At 38.4% G+C, this 25,787-nt stretch overlaps 1 protein-coding gene across 5 annotated transcripts in view; it reads left to right on the top strand.

The window, feature by feature from the left end:
- The first annotated feature begins 1,445 nt into the window (after positions 1–1,445).
- The window catches only part of EFR3A (EFR3 homolog A), an 87,438-nt gene continuing 63,096 nt past the window's right edge, over positions 1,446–25,787 (top strand). For 2 of the 5 annotated variants that reach the window (XM_087745873.1, XM_087745881.1), the window contains exon 1: positions 23,789–23,911. In XM_087745873.1, the coding sequence (XP_087601999.1) occupies positions 23,821–23,911 (91 nt within the window). In that variant the 5' untranslated portion in view covers positions 23,789–23,820. Of the gene's footprint in view, positions 1,500–6,626; positions 6,679–14,549; positions 14,640–23,788; positions 23,912–25,787 lie in introns of those variants that run through there. The other 3 variants (XM_087745890.1, XM_087745900.1, XM_009469806.2) reach the window with 3 other exon arrangements.

The following is a 25,787-nucleotide window of genomic DNA, read 5'->3' as shown; positions in this document are numbered from 1 at the left end:
TAAGCTGTATTTCAGAAATCATATAAACAAATAAGAAGGACTTTATTTTAACTCCCTCAGTTGCACCCACATGTGATAGTCTTGCCAATTTTCCCAAATTAACATATGTTTTGGATACTGCTGAAAACTGTGAGACATGGAGACATCTCACCTCCCCAGTTTCACATTTTTAGGGATTATTTTCAAGGAACATAAGTCAGAAACACTGATCCTGTTCCTACTATTGGTGAAAGGAAGGAAAATAGATTCAAGAAGTGTAAGAAAATGAAATGCTAGTTTTTCACTAGATTTAACATAAGCAGACCTGAAGTCAGTGAAATACATAAAATCAAATGTGGAGAATACCTGAAGACTCATCCACCTAACTTGACAGTTGGATTGGCACGTCTTCCTTCAGAAGGAACTATCTACCACAGGACTCAAACTTTTCAGATTTCCCCATGCCTGTCTAGAAAATCAGGCATCAAAGACATCAGATTTTGAAGCTGGCACTATTATTTCAAGGAGAATGGATTATGCTGCCTTGGATCAGTAGCTGTTTCATGTAATTTCCACGTGGGTTATTCACAACTGTCTGTACACCGTTGAACAGGGGCCTCAGCCAAGCCACAGGCAGAGCTTGTCCAGCCTGGCCCCTTCCTTCAGCCCCCGGGTAACCGGAGCCAAGCACCACCGCAGCTCCCTCCTGTTGTCCAGTTCTGACTGATAATGGCAGAAACATACAGCTAGGCCAAAAATCTTCTGCCAACACACTGTTTTTGGGTCCAACTTTGACTTCGCATTGTTTAAAAAAAGGAGAAATGCCCTCTCCCTCTCAGGCATCCTACTGTCCTTCACAGAGAGCACCTCCTTTCCTCACACACATCACCTGCCAGGGCCGCCACCACCACAGGAACACGAAGGTTTTAGCGGCAGCGCAGCCGAACCTCCCTCGGACAGAGCCTCCCCGTCAGGGCTTCAGCTCATCCGGGCAACCAGAGCGGGTGCCCGGCCTCCCGGAGCGGCGGCCCCCGCCCGGCAGCACGCAGAGCCCGCTACCGCCATGGCCGCCCCCGGCCCGCTCACGGAGGGGCGCTGGGCACGTGACCCACGGAGAGTGGGAAGGCGCCGGCGGGGCGGGGGCGGGGCCCGGGGTGGGCGGGGAGAGGTGGGCGGGGGGAGATGCCCCGCCCCTCTGCCGCCAGGCGCCGGCGAGGCTGCGCCGCAAAGGGCGCTGGGAGTTGTGTCCGCCCGCGGCGCCCTCCGCCCGCCCCGGCCACGCTGCGTCCTGCCTGAGCGGCCGCTTGCCCCCGGGCCGCCGAGCCGTGTCCGGGCTGCTCCTTCCTCCGTCGTGACCCCTCTGTCGTCGCTTGTGTGTGGGGAGGGATGTGCCGAGGAAGGACAGGGCACAGCACCTCACAGAACTACAGCTCCCGGCGTGCATTGCGCCCAAAGCAACTTAATGGGGGGGGTGGGGGGGAAGATGGTGGCTGTTAAACGGAGTCGGAGAGGTGGCTGAGGTGAGTGCGGGGCAGCCAGGAAGAGGTCCCTTTCGTTGTCTGCACCTTCGCAGCCATCTCCTTTTCCCGGCCTTCCGCTCCCTTCCCCGGAAGCGAGAAGGCCGCGCCAGACGGGTGGGAGCTGAGGAGAGGCTGCGGGGGGCCGGCGGGAGGCTGGGGCCGAGCTGCCGCGGCGGGACCCCTCCGGGCGGCGGGGGCGACTGGCGGAGGGAGGCGGGGGAAGGACGTCAGGACATCGCCTCAGCCCGGAGCCCGGCTCGAGGTGCCCCTGTGGGCGCTGCTGAGCCCGGTTCCCGGCGGGCGGGCTCCCCGCCGTCCGTCCGGGTGGGCTGCTCGCCGCAAAAGCTGTCCCGGGAGGCCTGTGGCAGCGAGCGGGACCCCCCCTTGCCTTTCCCAGGAGAGGGCTTGAGGGTCCTGCCACCGCTGAGTGGTGCCTGCATGACGCTTCTCCGGAGGTAGAGGCCTTCCGTGAGGCGATCATAAGTCAAAACCTTGTTGTCAGGCATCCCTCTGGTATCAGTCTGAAAGCAGCGAAGCACAGTGGAGGACTGTGGCTGTGGGGTTTCCCCAAGCTGGTTTTCTTCAAATGGACCATAACACAGCGAGGTCTTGCTAAGCATTAACCGAACACTGCAAATTTACAAAAGGGCTACACCGTGAGCTTTCTTAAATAGCTTTGTCTTTTACTTTAATTGTGCAGCACGGAACCATACTTCAGGTAATTGAGGTGTAAGTTCACAAATCCTGTTACTGAGAACTAATTATAGTACAACTTCTCCCCTTCGTTAAGCTGAATGCATCTAGGGAGGTATCCCATGGTACTTTGAGCTGACATAATAGGAAGAAAAGATCCTGGCATGGATTGAGAGATCTCTCTGCTCTGTTGGAGAACTTGTGGAAAAGCCTGTAACTTAAAACCAGAGTTTTAATTCCTATATCGAAATCCAGTTCGCTAACCCAGATGTTATGCTTTGTAAAGCTACATCAGATGTTTGCTGTGCAAATCCAGTAGGTAAACTAAAACCAAAGTAACAGCCAAGGCTTTGGGAAGATATAGGTGATTTACTTCCTGAAGGCTTTGTAACGCATTCAAAATAATTTGAAATGTGTTACTGAGTAACTTTAGTATTCAGGGCTTCTTGCTGGAAGACTCAGTGTATGGATGCTCTTAAACATGTGGTAGAATTTCCTTGAGAAATCGGTGGTTTGGGGTTTAAATCTTGATTATGGTGCCCTGACACGTGTAAAGGCTTACACATAAGTTTTATGTAAACCTTTTAGTAACGCTTTTAATATTTGTCCAAAAAAATGCTGCTAAAAATTTCTGATTCAGGAAAAAACTCACAAAAATGGGAATTAGAATACAGTTTGTAATTAAACAACTGTTTTAAAATTAAATGTTTAAGTTTGGCATCCTGTTATGAAAATATTTGCAGTTAATGATGAACAGTAACTTCTCTCTACTTCTGATCCAAACTTGTGCAGGAGAGAATAATAAACAAATTTTATATTACATGCAAGTGGAAGGAGGTGTTAGAATACTAATCAGACTTGGCAGTTGAACTTCAAGTATAATGAAGGGGGCTTTCACTTCTAATTATGAAATCTAAATTGTAAAATATGCAGGTTAGAAACACCTTTGGTTGGTATCAGTGACTTTTAACTGTCCAGCCTAACTCTGTAATGAAGTAATTCTTGTAAAATTACTGTGTTATTTGTAAACAACTTTGAAGAGATTTCATTTTTTTTAAGTAAAAGCAAATCATGTTTTCTATAGTTGGAAGAGAGCAAAAACTATTTATCTGGTGGATTTTTAACCCACCACTGGCAACATATGTACCCAGGCACAGGAACATTTCTTTTAATTTTGCCAGTGAAATGAATATTGGGTTAAACTAGCCTTTGAGATGGTGGGAAGGGTTGCTAAGGAACACTTATTTAATGTGCAGGGTTTTTCTTGTCCAAACACCATCTGGTCAAGGCTGAATTCTCTAAGGTGAGGCAGGACAAATGTCCTTTTAGATGTTCCTGTTTAGCTGAACTCTCTGGGGTGAGAGAAGGGTAGCCTCATTAATACAGCCAGGCTCACGTGTGGCATTGCTTCTCTACCTGAGAAAGCTAATTCAAAATAAAGTCAGGTACTTTCACTGTGCTATTTAAGTCCATCTTATGGCATTTTTTGGATTCTGGAAATTGTATTTGGAGCCTAACTGTCTATATTTAGGAATGAGCATGTGACTTATTAATCTTGCATTGCACTGGCCATTTGCCTACCTTCAAAACTAAAGGCATTGATTAATTTTTCAAATAGGAAATATGAGTGGGGTACCAAATGATGTAAAAACTTAATGTGCAGTGTATTTTTGATTTTTCAGTTCATGCCTGCCCAGGTTGGGTTGCCTGACTGTCAGAGATGCTTAAACCTGTACTCTTCTTTGGCTTCATTTTGAGGAATGGATAGGTGCCCAGCTGACAATTTCATTTTGAATACTCAAAATCAAGTTAATCATTTATAGTGTTACATAATAGAATAACATAACAGTGGACTAGTTAAAAGAAAATACAAAACCTCAGGTATGCTGACTTCTGTTTCTTTACCTGTAGCACAAGGATATATGCATTCTTCCATTTTAGATATTTTACAGAGAACTGTTGTTTTAGGGCAGACAAGAAAAAGATGTCTGCTCTTCTGTTTGGCTTTCAGTGCCATTTATGGAATCTTGTGATAATAAGAAATAATTTCTGCTTATAAACTATCCTTTAATTTGAGATCCCAGATTAGCTAATGAAAAAAAAAATCACGTGTAAGCGATTGTGAAAAAAAATCCACATATAAGTGGAGGAAGAAGATGATTAGAACCAATAAGTCGAACAAAGTGTATTTTTATTCCTATGTTAGTGCTGCTTGAATCTGATAGAACAATGAATTGACCTTGGATTTCCTTATCCTAGCCAAATTGTGTAGAATCTCCTTAAAACTAAACTGAAAATTTTTGTTAAGAAAAATTGCTTGTATGTGTCATACAAGTGTTGATCTGCCTTTTAAGGTACATTCACTAGCATTGCACTTTGATTATAATTGTGGTCAGAATCAGTATTATTATTATATCCTTAGGAAAACAAATAACTTTTAGTTCTCCACAGAAAAGTAGACATGACTCTTATTTACTTCTTTAATATCCAGGAGTCAGTTGCTTTCATGCAGGAGACATTGTATAGGTATATAACATCCTTAAACTTGCGGCTGGTGATCTGTCAAATATCACAAAATGGCACAGAATATGTTAAACTGTAAGTGTTAGACTATTTAGGAAACTCAATTATATCTCATGGTTTGCCATATCTCTCTTTTAATTGTAGCCAAGTTATACTTCATCAAATTCTGTTTTGCTCCCCCCCCCCCCCCCCCCCCCCCGATATGTAAAATTTAATTCGGTAATTCAGTGACAAACAGCAGAGCAGACTCATGGTAGGAAGCTTCTTATTTTTAGTTCTTTTCTGCTGTAACAGATATCAGCATCTGTGGACTAAACTTTGCCCTAGGGCTAGCGAGCCAGTGATTGAACACTTTATGGAGAGGAAATTGTGTAGTCTGTTCTGCATGTAGAAGCCAGGCTACCTCCATACTGAATTCTTGGTCCTGTTACAGACCATAAAATGATTAGAAATCCAGGGAGTTATTTAAAAACAGAACCAAAAATCTTCAGTTTGAACGCTTGTCTTAGTTGCTTATACAACTTTTCTAGCAATTTCTGCATTAATATCTTCAAAAGTTAGTTGACTTTGCTAGCAGCAACAGTGGTAATGTTCTAGCAAAATGTATTGCATTCCTGATTGCTAGTGTTGGTCAGTAGAGCACTGAGTCTCTGACACTTGACTCCCTTGAACCTCTCATCAGGCTTTTTGCATTTTTATGTTCTAATATGTCAGTAAAGCTGTCTTCTGTAATCTCTCAGCTAAATTCTTAACTACACTCTAAATTAGAGATTTCACTTTTCCGTGTGTCTGTTGAACATCACAGTCCACAGCACATGTTTCCTTTTATAAAATTATGCTGCTTCTAACTCTGTCCTCGGAGAGGGACATACAGCCTTCTAATAGGATAGGATATTTTAAATAAATTACTTTGAAGCACTATTTTTAATCACAGTTGCTATTAGCAAATTGGAACCTTTGACTGAAATATGTATACAATGAGAATAAAGTTTATTTTTAGCAACTATGAACATTGCTTTAGTGCATGATCATTAAAACATACTTTGTGAACAAATAAAATGTTTATTCTCACATTGCCAGTGTCTGGAATTACAAGTTTTTTGTGTGCATATATAAACAACCATTAGCTGAATATCTTTTATGTATTTTTTTTATTTTATCTTTTAAAACAGCAACACTCAATCTCTAACTTAGATTTTTTTCTTATTTTTCTTATTTTTTTCTTATTTGTGAAAAGGTAGCATTTGGCAGTTAGTAAAATCCAAATGTGCTGCTTTAATATAGAAAAATCTTCAAATGATTTGCTTTTTAATGCTAATTAATTAAATGGTAGATTAGGCAATTTTTATCCCCAAAATAGATTGTTGTAGCTTCAGTTGAGTTAATTGTATGAAGATATCTAATTGCATCAAAAATCCTTTGAGCATCTATTGTTTATACTAGTTTGAGCTCTGATCTGAAACCTGTCTTTTTTGATACTGGGAGAAAAATGTCCTAGATAGTGCCACATAGATTTTTCAGCATCATTTTTCTTTGTATAGAACAGAAACCTTTCACAGATATTGTAACGGAGAAGTGCTGTGATTTACATTTGGAGTGGAAGTATCCTGTAAGGCTGTACACCATTTAGCATTGTAAACAGTGGCAGTTCGAAAGGTCATCCCATTAAATACAGAGAAAAATATTTACTCAGGCATCAAATGCAGGAACAGAATGACTAAATTTCAAGAACTGGCAAAACCTACATATAGTCTGGTCAGATAAAATGATATCTGGGTTTCTGTGGTAACAGCCTCTGATATTTGAGCTGAAGAATGTAACTTTGGCTCATTCTGCATAAGTTTCTATGCATATTTGGATGTAAATTGTCTAAAGCTATTGTCTTGACTTAATTTTTTGTTTTCTTTATAGCTTATTATATTTTTGCAAAATCGAAGACATTCCTGATTAACAATGCCTGGCAGTAAGTATTGTTACCTTAAGTATGTTAAGACATTATTTAAGGGTGTTTACTATTACGGTATTTTCTTTGGGGGTTAAAAATTCTACCAAAATTAAAATGGCAAAAAACCCCAAATTATGGTAGTTGCTGTCATTTTTAAGATATTTAAGATCTCAATATTATCCAGCCTCTGCCTTTGTAAATCTCCATATATTTTTCAAAGGAACCTAGAATGGGCTCTGCATTTTCCTGTCTGATGAGAAGTTCACAGTTTAACATTGGTGAATTTTGTGATTTCAAGTATGTTCTGAAATAGTTTTATTCAGAAAATAAAAAGATATTCCAATATAGCTATAATCCTATCTTTGTAAAATTACAAATATTGTTTATAGAAGATAGAATTACTATTTAGGATATAAAGTGATAAGACTTAAAATTTTTAACATTCAAAGTTAAATGAGATTTTTCAGGCAGATGTTTCTAAGAATCAAATTATTATTTACCTTGAAGAGTAGCAAATTGCCCTAAGAGAAAGGCTCAAGTTATGAAATGTGTTATAATAGTATTAATTCCAACAATTTTTTTTTTTTCATTTTTTTGTTTTTTCTTTAGAAAAATCCTGCATGGTCTCTAGTAAAATTCCTAACATCAGTCTTTGGATAAAGCAGTCTGCTTTATCCAGAGGATAAAGAAGTCTTCATAAAGTTACAGTACCAATCATATCGAGTGCACTTTAATTATAGGTTCATAATGAATTTCACAAATGTTTAATTTCATGAGGAAATGTTTGAGCATTTTATTTTTTTTGCAGTAACTTTAAATTTGTAATAAGCTGTGACTACTGGGTACTAAAAACATCTTACAGTAATTCTTTGTTGTGTTGTTTGAACAACTGTTATGTAAAATACCTTACTGTAAGTATTTAGGTGTTTTTTGCTTTTGTGGTATATAGTTGAAATTATTTCTCTCCATAGACATGAGGTTTTGTAACAAAATAGTGGCAAATATGTATGTCTTATATTGTATATTTACATGAGAAGCAGCTGGCATAAATTGTTCCAACAGTACTGTGGTTCAACTTTGGTAATACAGTGAACTGCTGCTGTGTTGCGATTGCAGTGTTTAGTACTATTAAGGCCTCTATCATGGTACTCGCTTTTGCTGTTGCGGAGTGTGTGGTTTTTTTAAACAATTAAACTGGAAAATAAGATTTTTCTTTTTTTTCTAAACCATGTATGCTTATGTTCAGGCTCATTATTAACACTGTTTACCCTAATTAGTCTGCATTACTACAGAGTCAGATGGAACTTAAAGGAGACCAAAGCAACTGGTTGCAATATTTATCTGTAGTGAGACATTCAGAACTACGCAGCCGTTTATTTCTCTTCTGTGTATATTTGATGAGTTTTTTAAGTGTGTGGGTGAAGGAAAGGTAACCTAACAGATGCATGTGCATTGCAAATCCTATGAAATAACAGTACTTTCTTAATATTTTCCTTCCAAAAATTGTGGTGATGAAGAACTATGATTAGAATCTAATCATAGCATCACTTTGTGGCTAGTTGTACTTTTTATCAATGTGCATAGAGACAGCCTTTAAGACTTCAACTTTGTTGCATATGAAAGGGGAAGCTTCTGCCTGCTAATTTAGGCTTCTTTAGAGATTCCACAGGATTCTTGTCAGAGCATATTGATGCAACAGATTGCTACTATTTAGTGTTACTTTGAAATCTTAAAGTATTTGTCCTTGAAATCTGAAAAGCTCAGTTGTTTGTAAAGGCTGAGATTTTTTTTCTTTTTTTCCCACATGGAGTTCTCTCATCCCACACATCAACAAGTGTGTTGAGCATCTTTTGGAATAAAATGTGGGAAAGGCTGTTAGAGTGAAATGTTTTCAAAAAAATGCTTTCTGTCATGCTAGAACGAGTTCTTTATAAACGAAGTAGAATAATTATAGCTAGTTAAAAGGAGTGTTTGATGGAGTTCTCAGGTCGTCCTGACCAATTCCCTCTTCCAGTGTAGTCCTGCTTGCTTTCCTGAGTCTCCCTATCAGTTCCTGGTAATATTTTTACCCCTTTTTTGCAATACAGTAGTTAGCAAATGTGTAGGTCTAAAAGTGGTGGTTTGGAAGGTCAGGAGAGGCCAAGATACTGGTATTCTGGAAAGACTGGGCAAGGAGACTTTATTAGTCTTTCTGGGGACTTTAGCTGTTCCTAGAGATGCTTTAGAAGTCAGTCTTGAAGTTACTGTACGTCAATATTCACAAGACAATATACTTTTTATCTCCCTCAATATTAACTGTCCAAAAAATAGGCACATAGTCAGAACTGGGATGTGGTATTGAGAGGGAGAGAGATGAACATCGGCAGATAACCAAAGGTAATGTTCTTCTCATTTAACCTCATCTCGGTCATGTGTGCTGGTCTCTGCAGTAGTTGCTTGTTGCATATTGGATTATTGAATTTTCTGTTGATGTTGCTGTTTAGTGATCCCGTTTCAGAATATGGGGTTATAGTGCTGCATTGAGTCCTTAATGAAATAATGTTAAAGTTTTAGTCTCAGTACAGTAATAGCCCATAAGTAGAAAATTTTCAATCTGCTCTCTTAATCTTAAGATGTAAAAGTGCTTGGTTTTGACTAGCCATGGCATGGCATCTGTATTGACATCTAGTCTGTAATGGAGGTGTAATGCTATATAACTTGTAGCAACCTTGCTCTAACTTTATGTATAGCTCTTCTTGTGCAAATAAAATGGGCACTGATGCAAGCTATGCTCGCAAACGTGGTGTCTTCATCTGAAGTTGAAATGCAAGTTCTGAAATGTTGAGAAAGCAAATGTGTTTTCTCACTGCTATTTTAACACAGTAGGAGTACATTGATTTGAGCCACAGCTATTTTATTAACCAATTTAGCTGTGCCTTATCACAAAGAAACCATGGATTAGAAGATTAATTAGTCCTTTTATTTAAAAACAAAACCAAAGAACTTGAAACTGGATAGCCTTTGCAATACGGGCAGTATGTGTTTTTCATTTGTCACAAGTTTGCTCTCGATTCCCCTATCCAATAATTTGTGCAGATGATTTCATTTAACATACTTATCTTATGGAACAGGTTTTGGTAGGTTTTTTTGTTGGCTGCATTTGGAATGAAATGTTACAAATGCTTCTGTTAAGGAAAAAAAACATAGCTAAATCATATATCAAAACATTTGTTTAAGGCTCTTTTCTTTTTGGACATTATGTTCCAGATATTCACACTTAATCAGATGCTTGAAACACAGTTTGGTAGATAATGAGTTTTTTCAGAAACAGCTAACCTACTTACTGGCTGTATTCCCTGATTTCAATTAAATATTTAACTTAAAGGCAGATTTTGTACTAAAATGAAATTGCTTGGACTAGAAAAATTATGTGCGATACAGGTGAGAACACCTGCTGACTGTAAGAATGTATTTTACTTGTGGTAGGTATGCGTGTGATTTTCTTGTTTTTTTTTTTTCTTTTTTCTTATTCTTTTCCCTTGTTTTTACTTATTCCAGTAACGTACTTAATTATATCTTTGCTTTTCAAAGTTTTGTTAATAACGATTGTTACGTTAAACTGATTTTAGCTGCTGATTAGCAGGCCCTTGTATGACTTGACTGTAACATGCAAATTAAGAGAGCAAATAAATAAAAATAAGGATTTTGACAAATGTAATTTTCCCACATTCTTCCCTTGAATTACTGCTGTGAAATTTAGTAATATGGACATCCCCTATGCTATTCCGTCAAATACTTGCCGGTTAGAAAGAAACCACTCTGATTTAAGAGATACGTGTATCAGTTATGTGGAAAATCTTCCATGATTTGGCACGTTCTTGGTTACAGCGAAGTGACTGTTTTGGTAACTTCAGAATGCTTCTCCAAGTATGCTCAATGCATTGATTGCTTCTCATTAAACTATGTAACATTTTGTTTCCTCAGCTTTCCAAACACCATGTGGCTTTTTGCCAGTTGTCTTTGCTGAGACAACTAGTCTGCAGTTGGTGTATACTGATGGCTTCCCTAGTTTGTGTGAGATGAAAGTAAATAGAACAATTGAATAGTGATTGTCTTTTTTCTTGGATGTTACTGCTTTCACTTAAGTTGCTTCATGGTCTTTAAACAAACAACCAACCCACCCCTCCCCTCCAAACTAAAAAAAAAAAACAACAAACTTTTAAAATTATGATTTTCTTTTTGAATAGAGCTTCCTTGACAAGTGTAGGAAGGAAAACAGCACTTGAAATGGACTTTGAAATGAGTGAATTCTTAACTCGTATTTAATGTTCTTAATGCATTTTAAGAGGCAGATAGTCTCTTCATTCTGGGTTTCTTCCCTCACAACAATATTGGGAAATTCACTTATTTGTCTTTTGCCATTCTAGTTTTTATTCTGTACATAAGTAAGTAACAACAAGATTGTTAATGAGAAGGGAAGATTTATTTCCCTGTGAAACACAGTTCTAAAATACTCATGGTGGTTGGAGATGTATTCCTAAATCTGTCTATATAAATATTTTGTGGACTAAGCAATCTAATGTTTTTAGGGAAAATTAAGCCATAATTCTAATTAATAACTTTCTCCACTCTTTTCCATATAACATTCTTTTTTCCTCATCTGTAGTATGTTTCTTATGTACCCTTGATACTTTAAAACCCTAAATGGGACCTTCCACTTAATGAAGCATTTTTCATAATTGCTTTAATTTATTTTATAGGCAGTAGAAACCCTATTAGTTTTTTGACAGTATTGTTGACTGCTTAGAATCGTGTTAAAATAAATACATTATAATCTTATAAAATTCCAGACTGGAGAGGTATGCCCGTGTGAACCTCATGAAGTTCAACAAGGCTGAGTGCAAGGGTAGGGGCACATGGGTCAGGGCAATCCCAAGCACAAATACAGGCTGGGCGGAGAATGGATTGAGAGCAGCCCTGAGGAGAAGGACTTGGGAGTGTTGGTTGATGAGAAACTCAACATGAGCCGGCAATGTGCGCTTGCAGCCCAGAAGGCCAACCGTATCCTGGGCTGCGTCAAAAGAAGCGTGGCCAGCAGGTCGAGGGAGGTGATTCTCCCCCTCTGCTCCACGCTGGTGAGAGCCCAGCTGGGGTACTGCATCCAGCTGTGGGGCCCCCAGCATAAAAAGGACGTGAACGTGTTGGAGCGCATCCAGAGGAGGACCACGCAGACAGTCAGAGGGCTGGAGCACCTCTCCTATGATGGCAGGCTGAGAGAGCTGGGGTTGTTCAGTGCGGAGAAGAGAAGGCTGCGGGGAGACCTGATAGCAGCCTTCCAGTAGCTGAAGGGGGCCTACGAGAAAGTTAGAGAAGGACTTTTTAGCAGGGCCTGTAGTGATAGGACAAGGGGTAATGGCTTTAAACTGAAAGAGGGTAAATTTAGATTAGATACGAGGAAGAAGTTCTTCACTACGAGGGTGGTGAGGCACTGGAAGAGGTTGCCCAGAGAAACTGGGGATGCCCCATCCCTGGAAGTGTTGAAGGCCAGGCTGGATGGGGCTTTGAGCAAGCTGGCCTAGTGGAAGGTGTCCCTGCCCATGGCAGGGGGGTTGGAAGCAGATGTCTTTAAGGTCCCTTCCAACCCAAACCGTTCTATGATTCCCTGAGGGTTTTTAAAATGTTTTCCTCCTTTTTTATTGTGTTGGAAACCTCTGTGAATATGGAGTAGGCTTACAGAGCTGAAATCATGGAATAAATACAGTGTTGGGATTGAGGTTTGTTTGAAGAGAGCTGATGGGTTTGAAAGCAGGCCTCTTTTATGACATGATTACATAAACCATGTGGTATGTAATATTCAATAAAAGTCAGTAAAGCCCTTAGCATAATTGCAGTGCTGTTGTTTAAAACAACTGTTTTCCTAATTCAATTTCAGAACAGAGCAAACAGCCGTAGTCTGTGAATATGCATGTGTTGATCTCTTTGAGCTTCCTTGTGTGTTATGTCATGGGTAGCAAATTTAGTTGCGGAATACCAGAATTTTTTGTTTTAGTGAGGACGTCGGAAGAGTGTCCCGCCACCTTTCTGGCCAACACCAATTTTTCATTTCCTGTCAATGAAAGATGGACCTGATCCTCTGAGCACATCTAGGGTGACAGAGAAACTACCCCGTAAGATTAAGGAAAAGCTCAATTACAGACATAGGAGATTGCTGCCTGGCTAATTGGCAGCCAAACTGTCTGGTTTGAGTTCCTCTCCTCCCAAGCCCATCGAAGTGGACTGGCCAGTTTTGCTTGAACATCTCCTAAATCTTCTGGAGCAACAGTTCATCCATGTGTTGATGCACACACGCACAAAACTGGGTGTTGCATGTAGCCTGCCTTTGTATTTTTTGAAGTGATATTGACAATCCTAACATAGGCACAGCTTTTAGAGCTTTCAGTGTAAAGGTATTGAAAGTGTGGGACAGAAACGTGCTGTTCTGTGGCCAATAAAAAAAGTGAATTGCATTAGTAATTTGGCAGTAGCAGTTCTATGTTTTCTAATTAGATTACTAATTCACATAAAAGTACAATCAAATGTTCAGTGTTTGCACTGGCAGAGGGTAAATTTAGATTAGATACGAGGAAGAACTTCTTCACTACGAGGGTGGTGAGGCACTGGAAGAGGTTGCCCAGAGAAGTTGTGGATGCCCCATCCCTGGAAGTGTTGAAGGCCAGGCTGGATGGGGCTTTGAGCAAGCTGGCCTAGTGGAAGGTGTCCCTGCCCATGGCAGGGGGGTTGGAACCAGATGATCTTTAAGGTCCTTTCCAACCCAAACCGTTCTATGATTCTATGAAAATTTTCATATTTCGGCTGTAACAGAAGAATTACGTGGGGGAGTATCTCAAATCGTTGTCCGCTGCTTGATTCTGGTTCCTTAGAGGATGAGAAACACAAGCAGCCTTGTATCAAATCCATCTTTCAATACTAACCTAACCAACACAGGACCTTGAAAAACAGCTGCCAAGGGTATGTCATGGTTTGGGCTTCCTTCAGCAGTTTGCCATTTGCTAGACCTAGGCCGGTAAGGAAAATAACTGCATTTCAGAATATCTGTAACTATTATAATATTATGGTCACAAAATATATAAGGGATTCTTTACATAATAATATACAATATATACTTTCAATTGGTATACACTTAAATACAGATTTTTTTCAGCTGACTTTTAGGTGATTGTCTTTTCTGTACTGAAAAGTAAAAGTAGTAACTTCTCTAAATGTATCCTTTAATTTAGCTAAGAAAAAACCCCCAGGAACTTGTAGCTGGAAAACTGCAGCTCTTTGTACATCTGTTTATTTCACTCCTGATACCCTAAGCAACTTTGTGTGCCAGAGCGGTGGTTGGTTCCATGTTCTTTAATGAATCTGCATGGATTTCTTTGTCTTGTTAATTTTGAACAAGTGCTTATTTTGTTGTTTTCTGCTAGCTGTTTATTCTCTCTATGTTCACATCATCCTAACCCCATTTGAGGAAGTTAATGTTCAGGAGCAGTTCCATAGAAAGTAAAAATCACTCGTATTAACACATTGCAAATAATGTCTGGTAACATCATTAACATCGTTCCTCCTTTCATTCCTTCCATTTGTTTTGGAACACACTTCAGTATAGCCAAGAAATGAACAATTTTGTTTCATCCATTCCTTGTCAAAACCTGAAGAATTTATTTTTTCAGCTGTTGTCATTTATGTGCGCGCAATCTGGGCATATAACATAAGAAATCAAATGCTTTAGAGATGAACTTAATTCTGTCCCCATCAAAGCATTTATGTGCTTTTAAACTATACATGGACAGTTCACCAAATGTTAAAATGTAGCTTAATCGGTTTTGAAGGTTTTATTAAAATACACCTATTGTTGTTATTTACAGAAATCGTTTTGCAACTGATTTTCCTATCAGTCGATTAACCTTCATGTGCAGCATTGTTTGCTGTTGATTTCTCAATCATGGGACGAAAGGGTAAGAAGGCTCATGCTGATTATGCATGCAAGAGTCCTGTTTTTTTATGCATGACAACAAAGAAAAATTGATTTTTGGGAGGGGGGATATGTCTTCTACTCTGTGATTAAATGCATGTTTCTGTGGAAAGACCAGGGTAAACTGCTTTCAAAAACGTTTTGGCGTTCCCTTTACATGGTATATGGACTTTCTTTCGCATCATCGACCGCTAGGATCCCCAGTGGCTCTCTAGAGAATCAGGTACCTTGTGTATTACTGAAGATGGAAGTTAGCTGTGTACATGACTATTGGCTTTCAAAGAGTGCTGTTTCATTTCTAGAAAATGACATCATTCAGGATGTTTTGAAGGTGCTTAGCTGAACAGCCAAAGTTCTGCTTGATTCCATGTTTTGGAGTTGGTGTCTATGAAGTATACTAGCAAATCCTGTTTGTAGCTGATGTGTGCAAGGGAATGACCTATGGATCTTACTGGTAAACCGGCTGGCTCAAAGAATACAAGCCTTTTGGTACCCATGTAGAGGTCAGTGAGAAATTTTCTAACATAAGGGACATGTCATAATTGTTTACATTTCAAAACTTAAAACAGTTATAGAATCCTTGTCTTGCACAGGTATATTTAAGAGTCTTAAGACTAGCAAGTCATTCGTAAACTAGGAAACGTCTTGATTTGACTAAGTACAAAATATAAAAAGCAAATTGGTTAAATCTATTTATGGAGTGCTTTCTGTTTTCTTGAACAGAAGTTTAAATCAGTAAATGTATTTGTGTAGAGTGAATATCACAGTAGTCTGACTTGCATGCTTTTAATTCAGAGCAAAAAGGTTTCATTGTAGGTAAAGAACTGTCTAGCCTTTGATAATTTACATGTGCAAATAACCGAACTCATGAAATGAACACTACTGAAGTACTGGTATTTTGTGTTTAGGAACTTTGGCTTCTTTCAAATATTGAATTGTTTTTTCTAAACTAGAAACATGGCAGTAAGAATTAGTCTCTTGTAAAGATGTGCAAAATCCCCAACAATTATGTGAGAAAAGGTAAATATTTGATTTCAAGATAAACATATTTTTAAGTTTTTTTTAAATTCAGTGGCTTTTTAAAAAATAGGTTTATACTATGTAAAGTCTGAGTAGAATTCTAGACCCCAAGATTTTAAAAAATATTTGGCACCTGTATAACTCAGCCTTCCTTTTCATGTCCAACTTGAGATCTCGGTCCTTTCATTTTTTCAAGAAGAGCACAATTGCGATTCTAAATTGTACTTGGACATGTTACAATATTTTGCTGATTAAGGTCTGTACTTTGGCTTGAAATAGGCACACCGAGACTTTAATTGTGGCTTGAGAATGATTACTCATTCCTTAGTAAGAGAATGAGTAAGGAATTTCAACCTAACACTTAGCTATATCATTATGCTAAGTCAGTACTCCTTCCGGATACTTTTGTAAAGCTGTTAATATGTAAGGAAATATGTGAAGATGTATCTTCAAAACTCTTCACAGATATTTTGTTGGTCTCCTGTAGTTCGAACAAATACAGAATAATACATGCGATTAAAACAGATTCTCACATTTTCACTAAACTAGAACATAACTGTTGAATGATTAGAAAAGGACTTTAAGATGTTGATACCCTACTTTGGAACTTCACAGGTAATAAAATATGAATAGTTATTAAATTATAATTGATCTGTATCTGATATGATTGAGCTAGCAGAGTTCTCTTGTCTTGTAATAAATGCAGTGCAAGCTGGATCCAAGACTGCTTCTATATGTGTGTATGTGTGTTTGTTTTGGGTTTTTTTTAATGTGTTTGTGATCTGTTGTTGACATTAGTTTAGACATGAGCTTTAAGTTCTTCAGAACTGATAGAACATTGTTTTTGCAAATTGAATCTGATGTTGGAATTGCCGTGTGATGAGAAGCGCTGGTTATAGGGAAGAATGCTTGTATTGCTGTAGAAACCAACGAGCCTGTGTGCCCCCAGGTGTCCTGTGTGGTTTCTACAGAAAGCTGAGACACCTAAGACTTGCTGATTAACAATATGTGTATATATAACTACTTCTTTGTGTATAAATATAAAGCTGTCTGTCTCCTAGACCAGCCATCTCCTAGACTGAACAGTTTAGTTTGGTGGGAAAGAGTGGCAGCAGCAAAGGCACATATCCTTTAGGTACTCAAGATTCACAGAAGACCAGTCAGTTGCATGTGTGTTCCTTGTGTACTCTGTGGCTGATCAGAAATTACAGGAGAGGGGAAACTGCTTTTTAGTTAGTTGGGATATGTGGTTCTAAATAAGCATATGTTCTGCCCTTAAATCTCACTGTTTTGGAGAGGAGAAGACAGTTCAGAACATTGTAACAACTGCTTTTCAATTATTCTGGGAAACCTGAATCCAGGCTGGAGCACTTTTTAGAACTAATGGGAAAGATAACAACCACAAGGATATTTTGTAATTCAGATTAACCTAGAATGAGGGTTTTTTTGGTGTAACTTCTGTCTTTCATGTCTGTGTTTAAAACTGTTAATATTGGAAAGTTGTTCCGTAAACTCCTGCTTGTTTGGTTGTTGTAGCACAAAGCTGCTCTTCTGTGAGGGCAGGATGAACTAGGTAAAGCTGTCTGCAGAGAAAAAGAAGTGTGTAAAATGGAGTGTATGGGAAGCTCTGAGGACCTGTCCTGATAATATGTAAAGAGATTTTCTCAAATTTTTGATTCTGAATTATTTTAATGTTCTCCTATATGTACGTTCAGGTGTCCAAATTGCAATATTCCTTTTTGTAAATACCTTCTGGGAAAATCAAATGGGTAGGTATAGACACAAACAGGGTACTTAATTGAAGACTGGTGAGACTTGAACAGGAATTTGAGTTCTTAAGCTTATGTATCTTCTGTCACTCTGTTTTTCAAAGTAACATTACAACATTTTTGTTTAGCATTTTATTCTTCGATAATGTCAATACAATTTAAACACTTCATTACTGAACAGGAACAGATGTTTTGTCATGTTTTGAGCCCTATGTATGTGCCTCAGAAGAACTGCTGCACTCAGTTTTCTCAATGTAGATACCACAGTATGGTTCCAGATTCACAGAAAAATTCTCATCCATTCTCTTTCTTATGTTGTTTTCTATGTACAACGTGTGTGTGTGGGGAAATAAAATTTATGTAATGTGGTATTGAACTACTTGTATACAGGAAGTTTCTCTTTTAATTAGGAAATGTTTTTTCAAAATTTGTGAATATGTACTGAAGTCTATAGCTGGGTGTGCTCAAATGAGGGTAAAACTTGGTTTTAAAGCTCTGGCTATGCTTATGTTGGCATTTGGGGTACTTTAATAGAAAAAAAGGTGATGTAGAACAACACACTCTTACATGTCCTGTATACGGTTCAGTTGTTTGCTCTGAACTAGTTAAAATCTATTTCCCAGAGCTAAACCTTCCCACTGCATTAGCCTTGAGGCTTCCAGAAAGAAGGCCTGTGAACCTTTGCTTCTTCCTCATCAGGACTTTTAATCATGACGCACATGCTGTTTTCACTCACAGAAAGCTTCTCGTGCCTTATTTGTCTTCATGCAATCAAGTGACAATGTGGTACCTACTGCCTGATCTATTTCAGCGCTGTGCATTTGGGCAGTGTGTGCTGCAAGGCACCACTGGGCAGGAGTGGGGAATTTAATCCTCCCAGCTTAGATACTGCAGTCATAGGATACCTGTGGTAAAGAAGTGACACAACTGTTCTCTGAGGAAAAAGATGGGCAGCAGCAGAAGATTCTGGGAGTGCTTACCACTGCAGCTGTGTTCCTCCCGCATGGATTGGGTCAAGAAAACAAGCTGCAACATCTTAAGAAAATCGAAAAAGTAGCAGTAGTCAGGAAACTTCTTCATGCTTCTCTACATTCAGATTTTTCAACACAAAGTTTCAAGTGTTTATCACCCTGAGAAGACTTGCAAGCCTGGGCGCTTACTGGCCAGTTACTCATTGGTTTGAAGTAAGCTTGTCTTCTGTAGGGCAGGTGGTGATCAAAGTTTACTGGTGCCATCCTTCAAGCTCTCTTCAAATAGTGCAAAGGTGTAGTATTGACAAAATCTTCATGACCTTCAAAAAGTAGGGAGTGTTTGACACTGTTCTATCTGTTGGTTAGTCTAGGGAAGCCACAGCTTGAACACCAGAAGAGGCTACTATGTAATACAGATTGCAGTTGACCAGCCAGGTAGATATTTAGACATTTTGGCAACTTTCCCACACGTCAGGAGTCATTTCAGTTTCTTTCGTGACTCTGACCTTGGAATTGAGACATCTGCTGAAAGGCAGAACTGTTCATGGTGTTTCAGTGACCATTTGTGTTTTAAGAAATGCTAAATAATCCCTATGTGCTACTGCCATGAGCCTGAGACTTTAAACATACCATTAATTGTAACATTACCACATTTACAATGGGAGCTTGTGTCATTTGCAACATCACTGCTAGATGGTTGGCTTTACTTTAGCCCCTACTTAATAGACTATCAACATACTACGTCCTAATGCTCTGCCTAGAGTTGTATCCAGGCCCGTGCTCTTGTCCCAGCTTCTTGTTGATGCCCTCTTCTTCCCCTCCCCTCCCATCCTCAAAATACATGCATATACAAGGAGTGTCGCTTTAAAGGCAATGGCTTAATCCACATGAATTCCTGTAGCAAAAGAGAAGTGAGCAGCAACTGTTCAAAGAACAAAATAACTTTCTTCCTTGCTGGGAATGAATGTTGTGTCTAGTAATCTATGAGGAAATGCAATGGGAAAGGGAGTGTGGAAAATCTAGTTTAGAACTTTTAAAACTAGAACTGGGTATCGGGAGAGTGGCATGGAGACAGTCCCTGTCAGCTGTCTGCCTTGCTGCCTGGAGCTGGGACTGGGAAGAAAAGGTATGACCAGCTTGAGCATCTGGGAGGGATTCTGTAGCCTGGGTTTAAGTAGTAGTCACCAAAGCTTACTGAGGCATTTCGCCAAGTATATATATTTTTACCTGTAGTTGGCCAACCTGCTGACCAGAAGTATGGTTTGAAGGCTCCAGGGGGAGACAGTTGCCCTTTTGGAACAGTTTTGCCCCAGCACCCCTCAAGCAATGCTTGTTATCGACCCCAGCCACCCTGAAGATAGGCTAAGTGTTACTGCTTGTCCTGTTACCTTTCCATACCTTCCATAGTGTCTTTCCTCTCCTTCAAGCACGATGTCCATCTGAATCCTGAGGTGCTGCAGCATCTTCTGTAGAATGGTCTTCCATGTTAGATGTTTCTTCCTAACTGCAATGAAGTGGGAACAAGGTGGTAGGTGTTGCAGCCCTCCTCCTCAGTGGAACCCGTGGAGGAGTGTAAAGCAAGTTTGTTGGCCTTTGAGTGCCTACAAAGGTTACAGCATGCTTATCTGTCACCTGCAGTTACCCTCTGCAGCTGTGAAGTGTTCAAAGATGCAATATTCTGAAAATTGCTCATCTGGGTTAGAGAATAGGTTAGGGTCAAGGTGAAGCCAGGCTTTGAACAGGATGGCCTGTCTGGTGCTGGGAGCTTACTTCTGTGCCAGGATCATCACTGTGCTGGGGAGACTCCCTTCGCCTGGACCCACTGATCTGGGAGGAGCCAGGCATTTGGACTGGGAGAGACAGGTCAAAGTATTCGTGTTAGTAGTGAGAGTAGAAGGAGGCTGCTGTGATAATGTCAGCCTTCTTTACCTTTTTATTCTGAATCAAATAGTAGGTAAAGGATGTGCTGCTGGCTCAGTGTGTTAGTGGATGAGCAGCAGATAAGTGCAGCAGATATTTTGACATTGTTTGTTATGAATCTGCTCCATGCTCTACCACTTGTCTGGATGGAGGAATAATGCCAGTTCATGTGCTTCAGAGATTACCCAAAGTGCTATGAGCCTCCTTTTCCCTCCTCTTCTCCTTTAGTCCAGTAGTTTGCTTATGTCCCCGTTTTCCACTGATTTATGAAATGCCTTGCTATGAAATGAGTATTTGTTTAGAAATAGGAGTATTGTGACACAAAACCTCTTTTTTTTTTCCTCCTCTGGGCTTACCACCTAGAACTCATTTCCTGACTGTGAACCCAATATTGAAAGCAGGAACAAAAGTTAGACTTTACCCAAATTTTTTACTGTGAACAGGATATCCGTGCCAGCAGTGGTGGAGAGACGTCAAGGAGATTTATGTGGATGTGTCTTTCCAGGTGCCTTCTGAAGTCCGAGTGACAAAATTTCCTTTTTTGTATTGCTTTAGTGATGAGAAGTAAATGACCTTGTTATGGCCAGCTCAACAGGAAGGTAACTAAGGACAAGAACTAAGAAGCAAAATTCATAACAAGCCATAGAGCTTCTTTCACTGGAACTGGATTAATTTTAGATATTCTTAATGCTGTATTAAAAATAGAGCGTGCTGGTACTATCTCAGAGTAGGGAAGGAGGAGGCGGTGTTGAAGAGCACAGAAATGAGCAAGTAAAACAAAGTTACTATGTGAGAACAACAAAGGTGGGAGAAAGAAGAGACAGTATGGAAACACTGCAGGTGGTGGAACTTGTGAAAAAGAATGCAACCGGAGAACTTGATGTAATGGAAAACTTCCTTTTAATGGATTAGAAGTCTTTAAAAGGCACTGTCCCAAAGATAATATCTTCCCTGGGGATTTGTTTTAATTGCTAATGGTTCTGAAAAGAATACTTCATTGAAGAAGCTTAGTGGTAGGCCTTATTTGACTAGGTTGGTTGTTTTTTTTTTTCTCCTACTTCTTACTAGTAGCTTGACATGCATTGTCATTCCTTGTTTTCACAAAAAGCTTATATTCAAATTATTTTTGCATGCTTTTCACTGTATCATGCTGTGCATCTCTCCATGTTGATTCAAGTATAGAAGAACACACTTTGAAGTCATATCGCAGCAGAATTAGCTTTATAATTAGCTTTACAGCTCTACTGTAAGAATAAATTCTTGGGAAAAAGTTAGTTGTTTGTTTTTTTTTTTTCATTTGTTTTAAATTATCTGAGCACCAACATAGTTTTCAAAATAAATGTAAAATTGCCAAACCTAGGTAGTGGATGGAATTGTCCACATTGGCTGTTGACTGAGATTTTGCTGTCATGGGGGTCAGAAGTTGACATAAAGATGAGTATCGTGTTCTCAAGACAGAAATTTCATCTGCATGTTGGACATTTTCTTTGCTGCATTTTGGTAGAGAAAGGCTGTTTAGAAGTCAAATAGCACTAGGGTGAGAAGTGGCGGAGAGGCTTGTCTGGGGGATGGGACTTCATCCTTTCTAAATGATGAGTCCTCTGTTCTCTCTGGGAGTGCGTTACAGGGACATTGCCATGGCTGATAAGCGCGTCCTTACAGCACTTGTTCTTTTTATAGCTGGTTGAAGAATATTTTTAATTAACTCCCTTATATGGCCAGAATAATCTCCTAGTTCTAAAATATTTCATCTGTTTTTAATAGTGGAAGGGGAATGCCCTTGAAAATAGTTTTAGTTCTGAATTAAATGCATCAACTGATATTAACAGTTCAAAACTAACCAGGTATAGTTAGTGTAGTGGTTGAAGCGTTATTTTATGCACTTTCTTCTGGATATTTGAAACAAATTTCTTTTTGTTTGTATTTCTCATCTCAGATGTATAAAAATAAGAAAAACGAAAGTTTAATGTATAAAAGTGAAGTACTCAATTTTTATGTAGTTATCTTTAAGTGCATTGAGCAACCAAATGTAATTTTAATATTGCTCAGTTTCTTGATATTAGCAAAACATGCGTTTATCTGTAGATTCGAACTTTTATGTTAATTATACTATTTTTTGATAGAATAAGATATATTTTTTTGTTTTTTTAAATCTTGGAAGATAGACAATAAAGATATGGACGACCAGATCCAAGCTTGGGACATAACAGAAATATTCAGTGAGTGAACATGAAACCTTGGTTCAGGTTGCTAATGTTCTGCAAACAGCTAACAACAATATTAGACAGCATTACAAAATTTTAGAAGAAATTCTAGCATTAGAGAAGTAATACAATCCATTTGTTTTCTGTTTTGCTAGGTTTTGATAGCGAGGAAAATAATCTGGCAGTTTTAAACTTGATGGGCAGAACTTGGTGTTTTATGTTTAAAGCCAGCTTGAAGGTTTTGTTTTTCTGTAATTTTGTATGAGTAAGATGTAGCAGTGAATACTCAGACAAACTCATTTGAAATAAAACTTTCTTGTAATGTGTATTTTGCTAATTCACACTGTAGGGTTTTTTTAGTAAACTATGTGGTGACAGTTTCTGTGCAGCTCAGCGTTTTCTCTGAATTTATTTGCAGTAAACACTAGTTTATTAGCACTAGTCTCTTAAGTCTAGACTTGGTATGGAATTGTTATTTAGTGGAAATTATTAGTTGTTATTTTGTTTAAAGCAGTACCTTATAATTTCCAGGGTTTATAAAAATACCTATATGAAAATCCTGTATTTGCGTTACCCAAGTGGATGTAAGGTAGGAAGTAAAATGATAAAACGATGAGAAATAATGGGAAGCCAGAAAGTAACTTTGGAATTGCTTAACTCAAAATTGATTTTCTACCTGATGTGTCATAATCTTTGTGCGTAAGGTTGTTAAGGATTTAAATTCTTAAATTCTGAGGTATTATTAGAGACAATTTTAATTTCATTAACCTCTTCTGTTTAAAGAGCCTTTTTGGTCAGCAGTCTGCATTAAATATTTTTTTTTCTGACCATTCTTAAGCAAGGTCAAGCAAGTATGCTTTGCTAAAATATTTATCACTCCATAGTGATACGTGGCTGCTGACTGAACACAGGGTTTTTTTTTTTTTTTCCTGAAACTATACAGATTTTTTCTTTTAGTCACAGAAATAATGATCTGTGTGTTCCAGGGAAGTTGAAGTAATGAAACTGTTGTCCAGTTTAATTCGATGAGCTGTGAATCACACATTGAGGAGCTATCTTTACTTTTACTCTTTTCTCTTTTCTTGTGTCTGGCCTCGTTAACAGAATTTGATACTGAAGTTTTTCACGTGTTTGGTGCCTTTATGTAGATGTCACAGGGGTAATCAGATAAGCTTACAGTATTGCAGAGCCCTCGCGTGAAGTAACTGCTTCTGTGCTAGCGTGAGAGAGCAAATTTCTGAAAAAGGAGAGGGTACTCGGGGAGTAAAATCCTATCCAGGATGAGGCAGTATGTTCAAGTTCCAACTGTTGAGCAAGAAAAAGCCTATGATTATAATTCTGCTTTTGAACCAAGACCATGTATGTGTTTGGGTAGGTGAAATTACCGTTTTCTGATAACGTGGAATGTTTCTTCTTACTGCTGTTGTGTAGAATAAATGTGTGTAAAAAGAAGTGCCTGTACAGCTGGGAAATATGTACAGTCTTAACATGTAAAATGCAGATTACAGGATTCCTTTAGCAGAAGAGAACATGCATGTTTAAACTTGGAAAATCCCACTATTGCAGAAGTAAATAATAAGTACTGTTTAAACCTTTTATGTTGACTATCATGTAACAGTGTGAACTTCTCTGTAGATACCACTTTAACCTTCATATTTGCTTGTATAAAATGACATGAGGATGTCTTCAAGGGGAAGACCATTAAAATGTAAATTTTGCCTGACACTGAAAGGGAACTGTCATAGGATTTTTCGGCAATAAACCTGCACAGAATGGAACATGTTCTTTTTACCTGGCTTAGTGACTGTGTTCTGTAGACCTGCAAAACAGCTTATTTGTGTAAAATGAATCTGTTTATTTGGATCAGCTTTTATCTGGGTTAAATTTGTATCCAAGAAGTAGAGAATCTGTTTTCAATTGCTCAGCTTCTCTCCATCTTTTAAAACATTCATCTTTTCTGGTCTACGTAGTGAAATGTTCCTAGATTTTTTAAAATTTTTTTAAGTTCAATCTATTTTTAATGTATGTTGTTAAGACTTGACTTTTGTGTGTATTTTTTATATTTGTACTTCTGTTTTTAAACCTATTTCTATGTTTTTAGTAATCTTCCCTGGTTATATCAAAACACTGGGCAATGATAAATAATTTTCTCACAAAGTGTGTCTCATGACTGTTAATTGTTTTGGGTTTTGCTTTTGGTTTTCTTTTTTTGTGTGTTCTTTGGAGAGCCTGGCACTTTTTTTTTTTTCCCCTGGTAGTGTTCTCCGTAAATTTCTTTACTCAAAATATCTTTGGAGGCTGAAAGCTTTGATAGATTAACTCTAGCTTTCTAATGATTTAATTTAGAAAATTCTTTTAATGACATTAAAATTAATATTAATTTTAGTTTTCTATTTTGATGGTAGGGTTTTCTTTTTCCATGTAAACTGTGCTATAATTAAATAAATAGCAATGTAAATATACTACTGAAAGTCCAGGATGGGGAGAAGAGAAAATTTTCAAATTTTATGTAATATACTTCTTGTTAGGCCTTTTTTAATGTCAAAATTCACTGTGTGCTATAAATTTGAAGAGCAGTATTTGAACACTATTGAATTTCCATTACATGAAACCATCTGGTAAGGCTGTCAGAATGAGTTGGTACCCTTATCTGATATTTCATCCTTCTCAAAGGACTGACTGTATCCAGGTTTTGTGTTTAATTTATGTAATTACCACAGTTCTAAAACATCACTTGAAGGCTTAAATTGTGGTCCTTTGCAAGGATTTTCTCTCCTGTCACTTATAGAGGGAGAAACTAACTCTAGAAATATTTTAATTGCCTCTGTCTTGCATACAATATTTTATGATATTTTCTGTTCTTACTATGTTTTAGATAGCTGTAGGAAAATATTTTCCTACAGTTATTGTAAGAATATTTTATTATACTTAGGAGTAATCAAACATACTGTTTACTCTGGACCAATGTTAGTGGTCCATCAGGTAGAAAATCGAGTAGAAAAACACAAGTACAGAGCGTTGAGCCAGCTGCAGAGCTACATACCTAACTCAAGAAACATCTAACAATATTAGGTGGTTTTTAAAAATATTACGTGGATTTTGCTGGTGTTACTTGAATTTCCGAATAGTGAATGATATACTAGACACTAATGAGGTACTCCGTTCTTATGATTTTACTTACTTCTGAAATGTTACACAACATTTATCTCAATAGAATCTATTTGTACAACTATCTGAATTATTTCTG

Source organism: Nipponia nippon, unplaced genomic scaffold (assembly GCF_047370975.1).
Source record: "Nipponia nippon isolate SJK-2023a ecotype South Korea unplaced genomic scaffold, ASM4737097v1 scaffold_1, whole genome shotgun sequence".
Classification (NCBI taxonomy): Eukaryota; Metazoa; Chordata; class Aves; order Pelecaniformes; family Threskiornithidae; genus Nipponia; species Nipponia nippon.
This window is presented reverse-complemented; position numbering and strand designations above follow the sequence as displayed.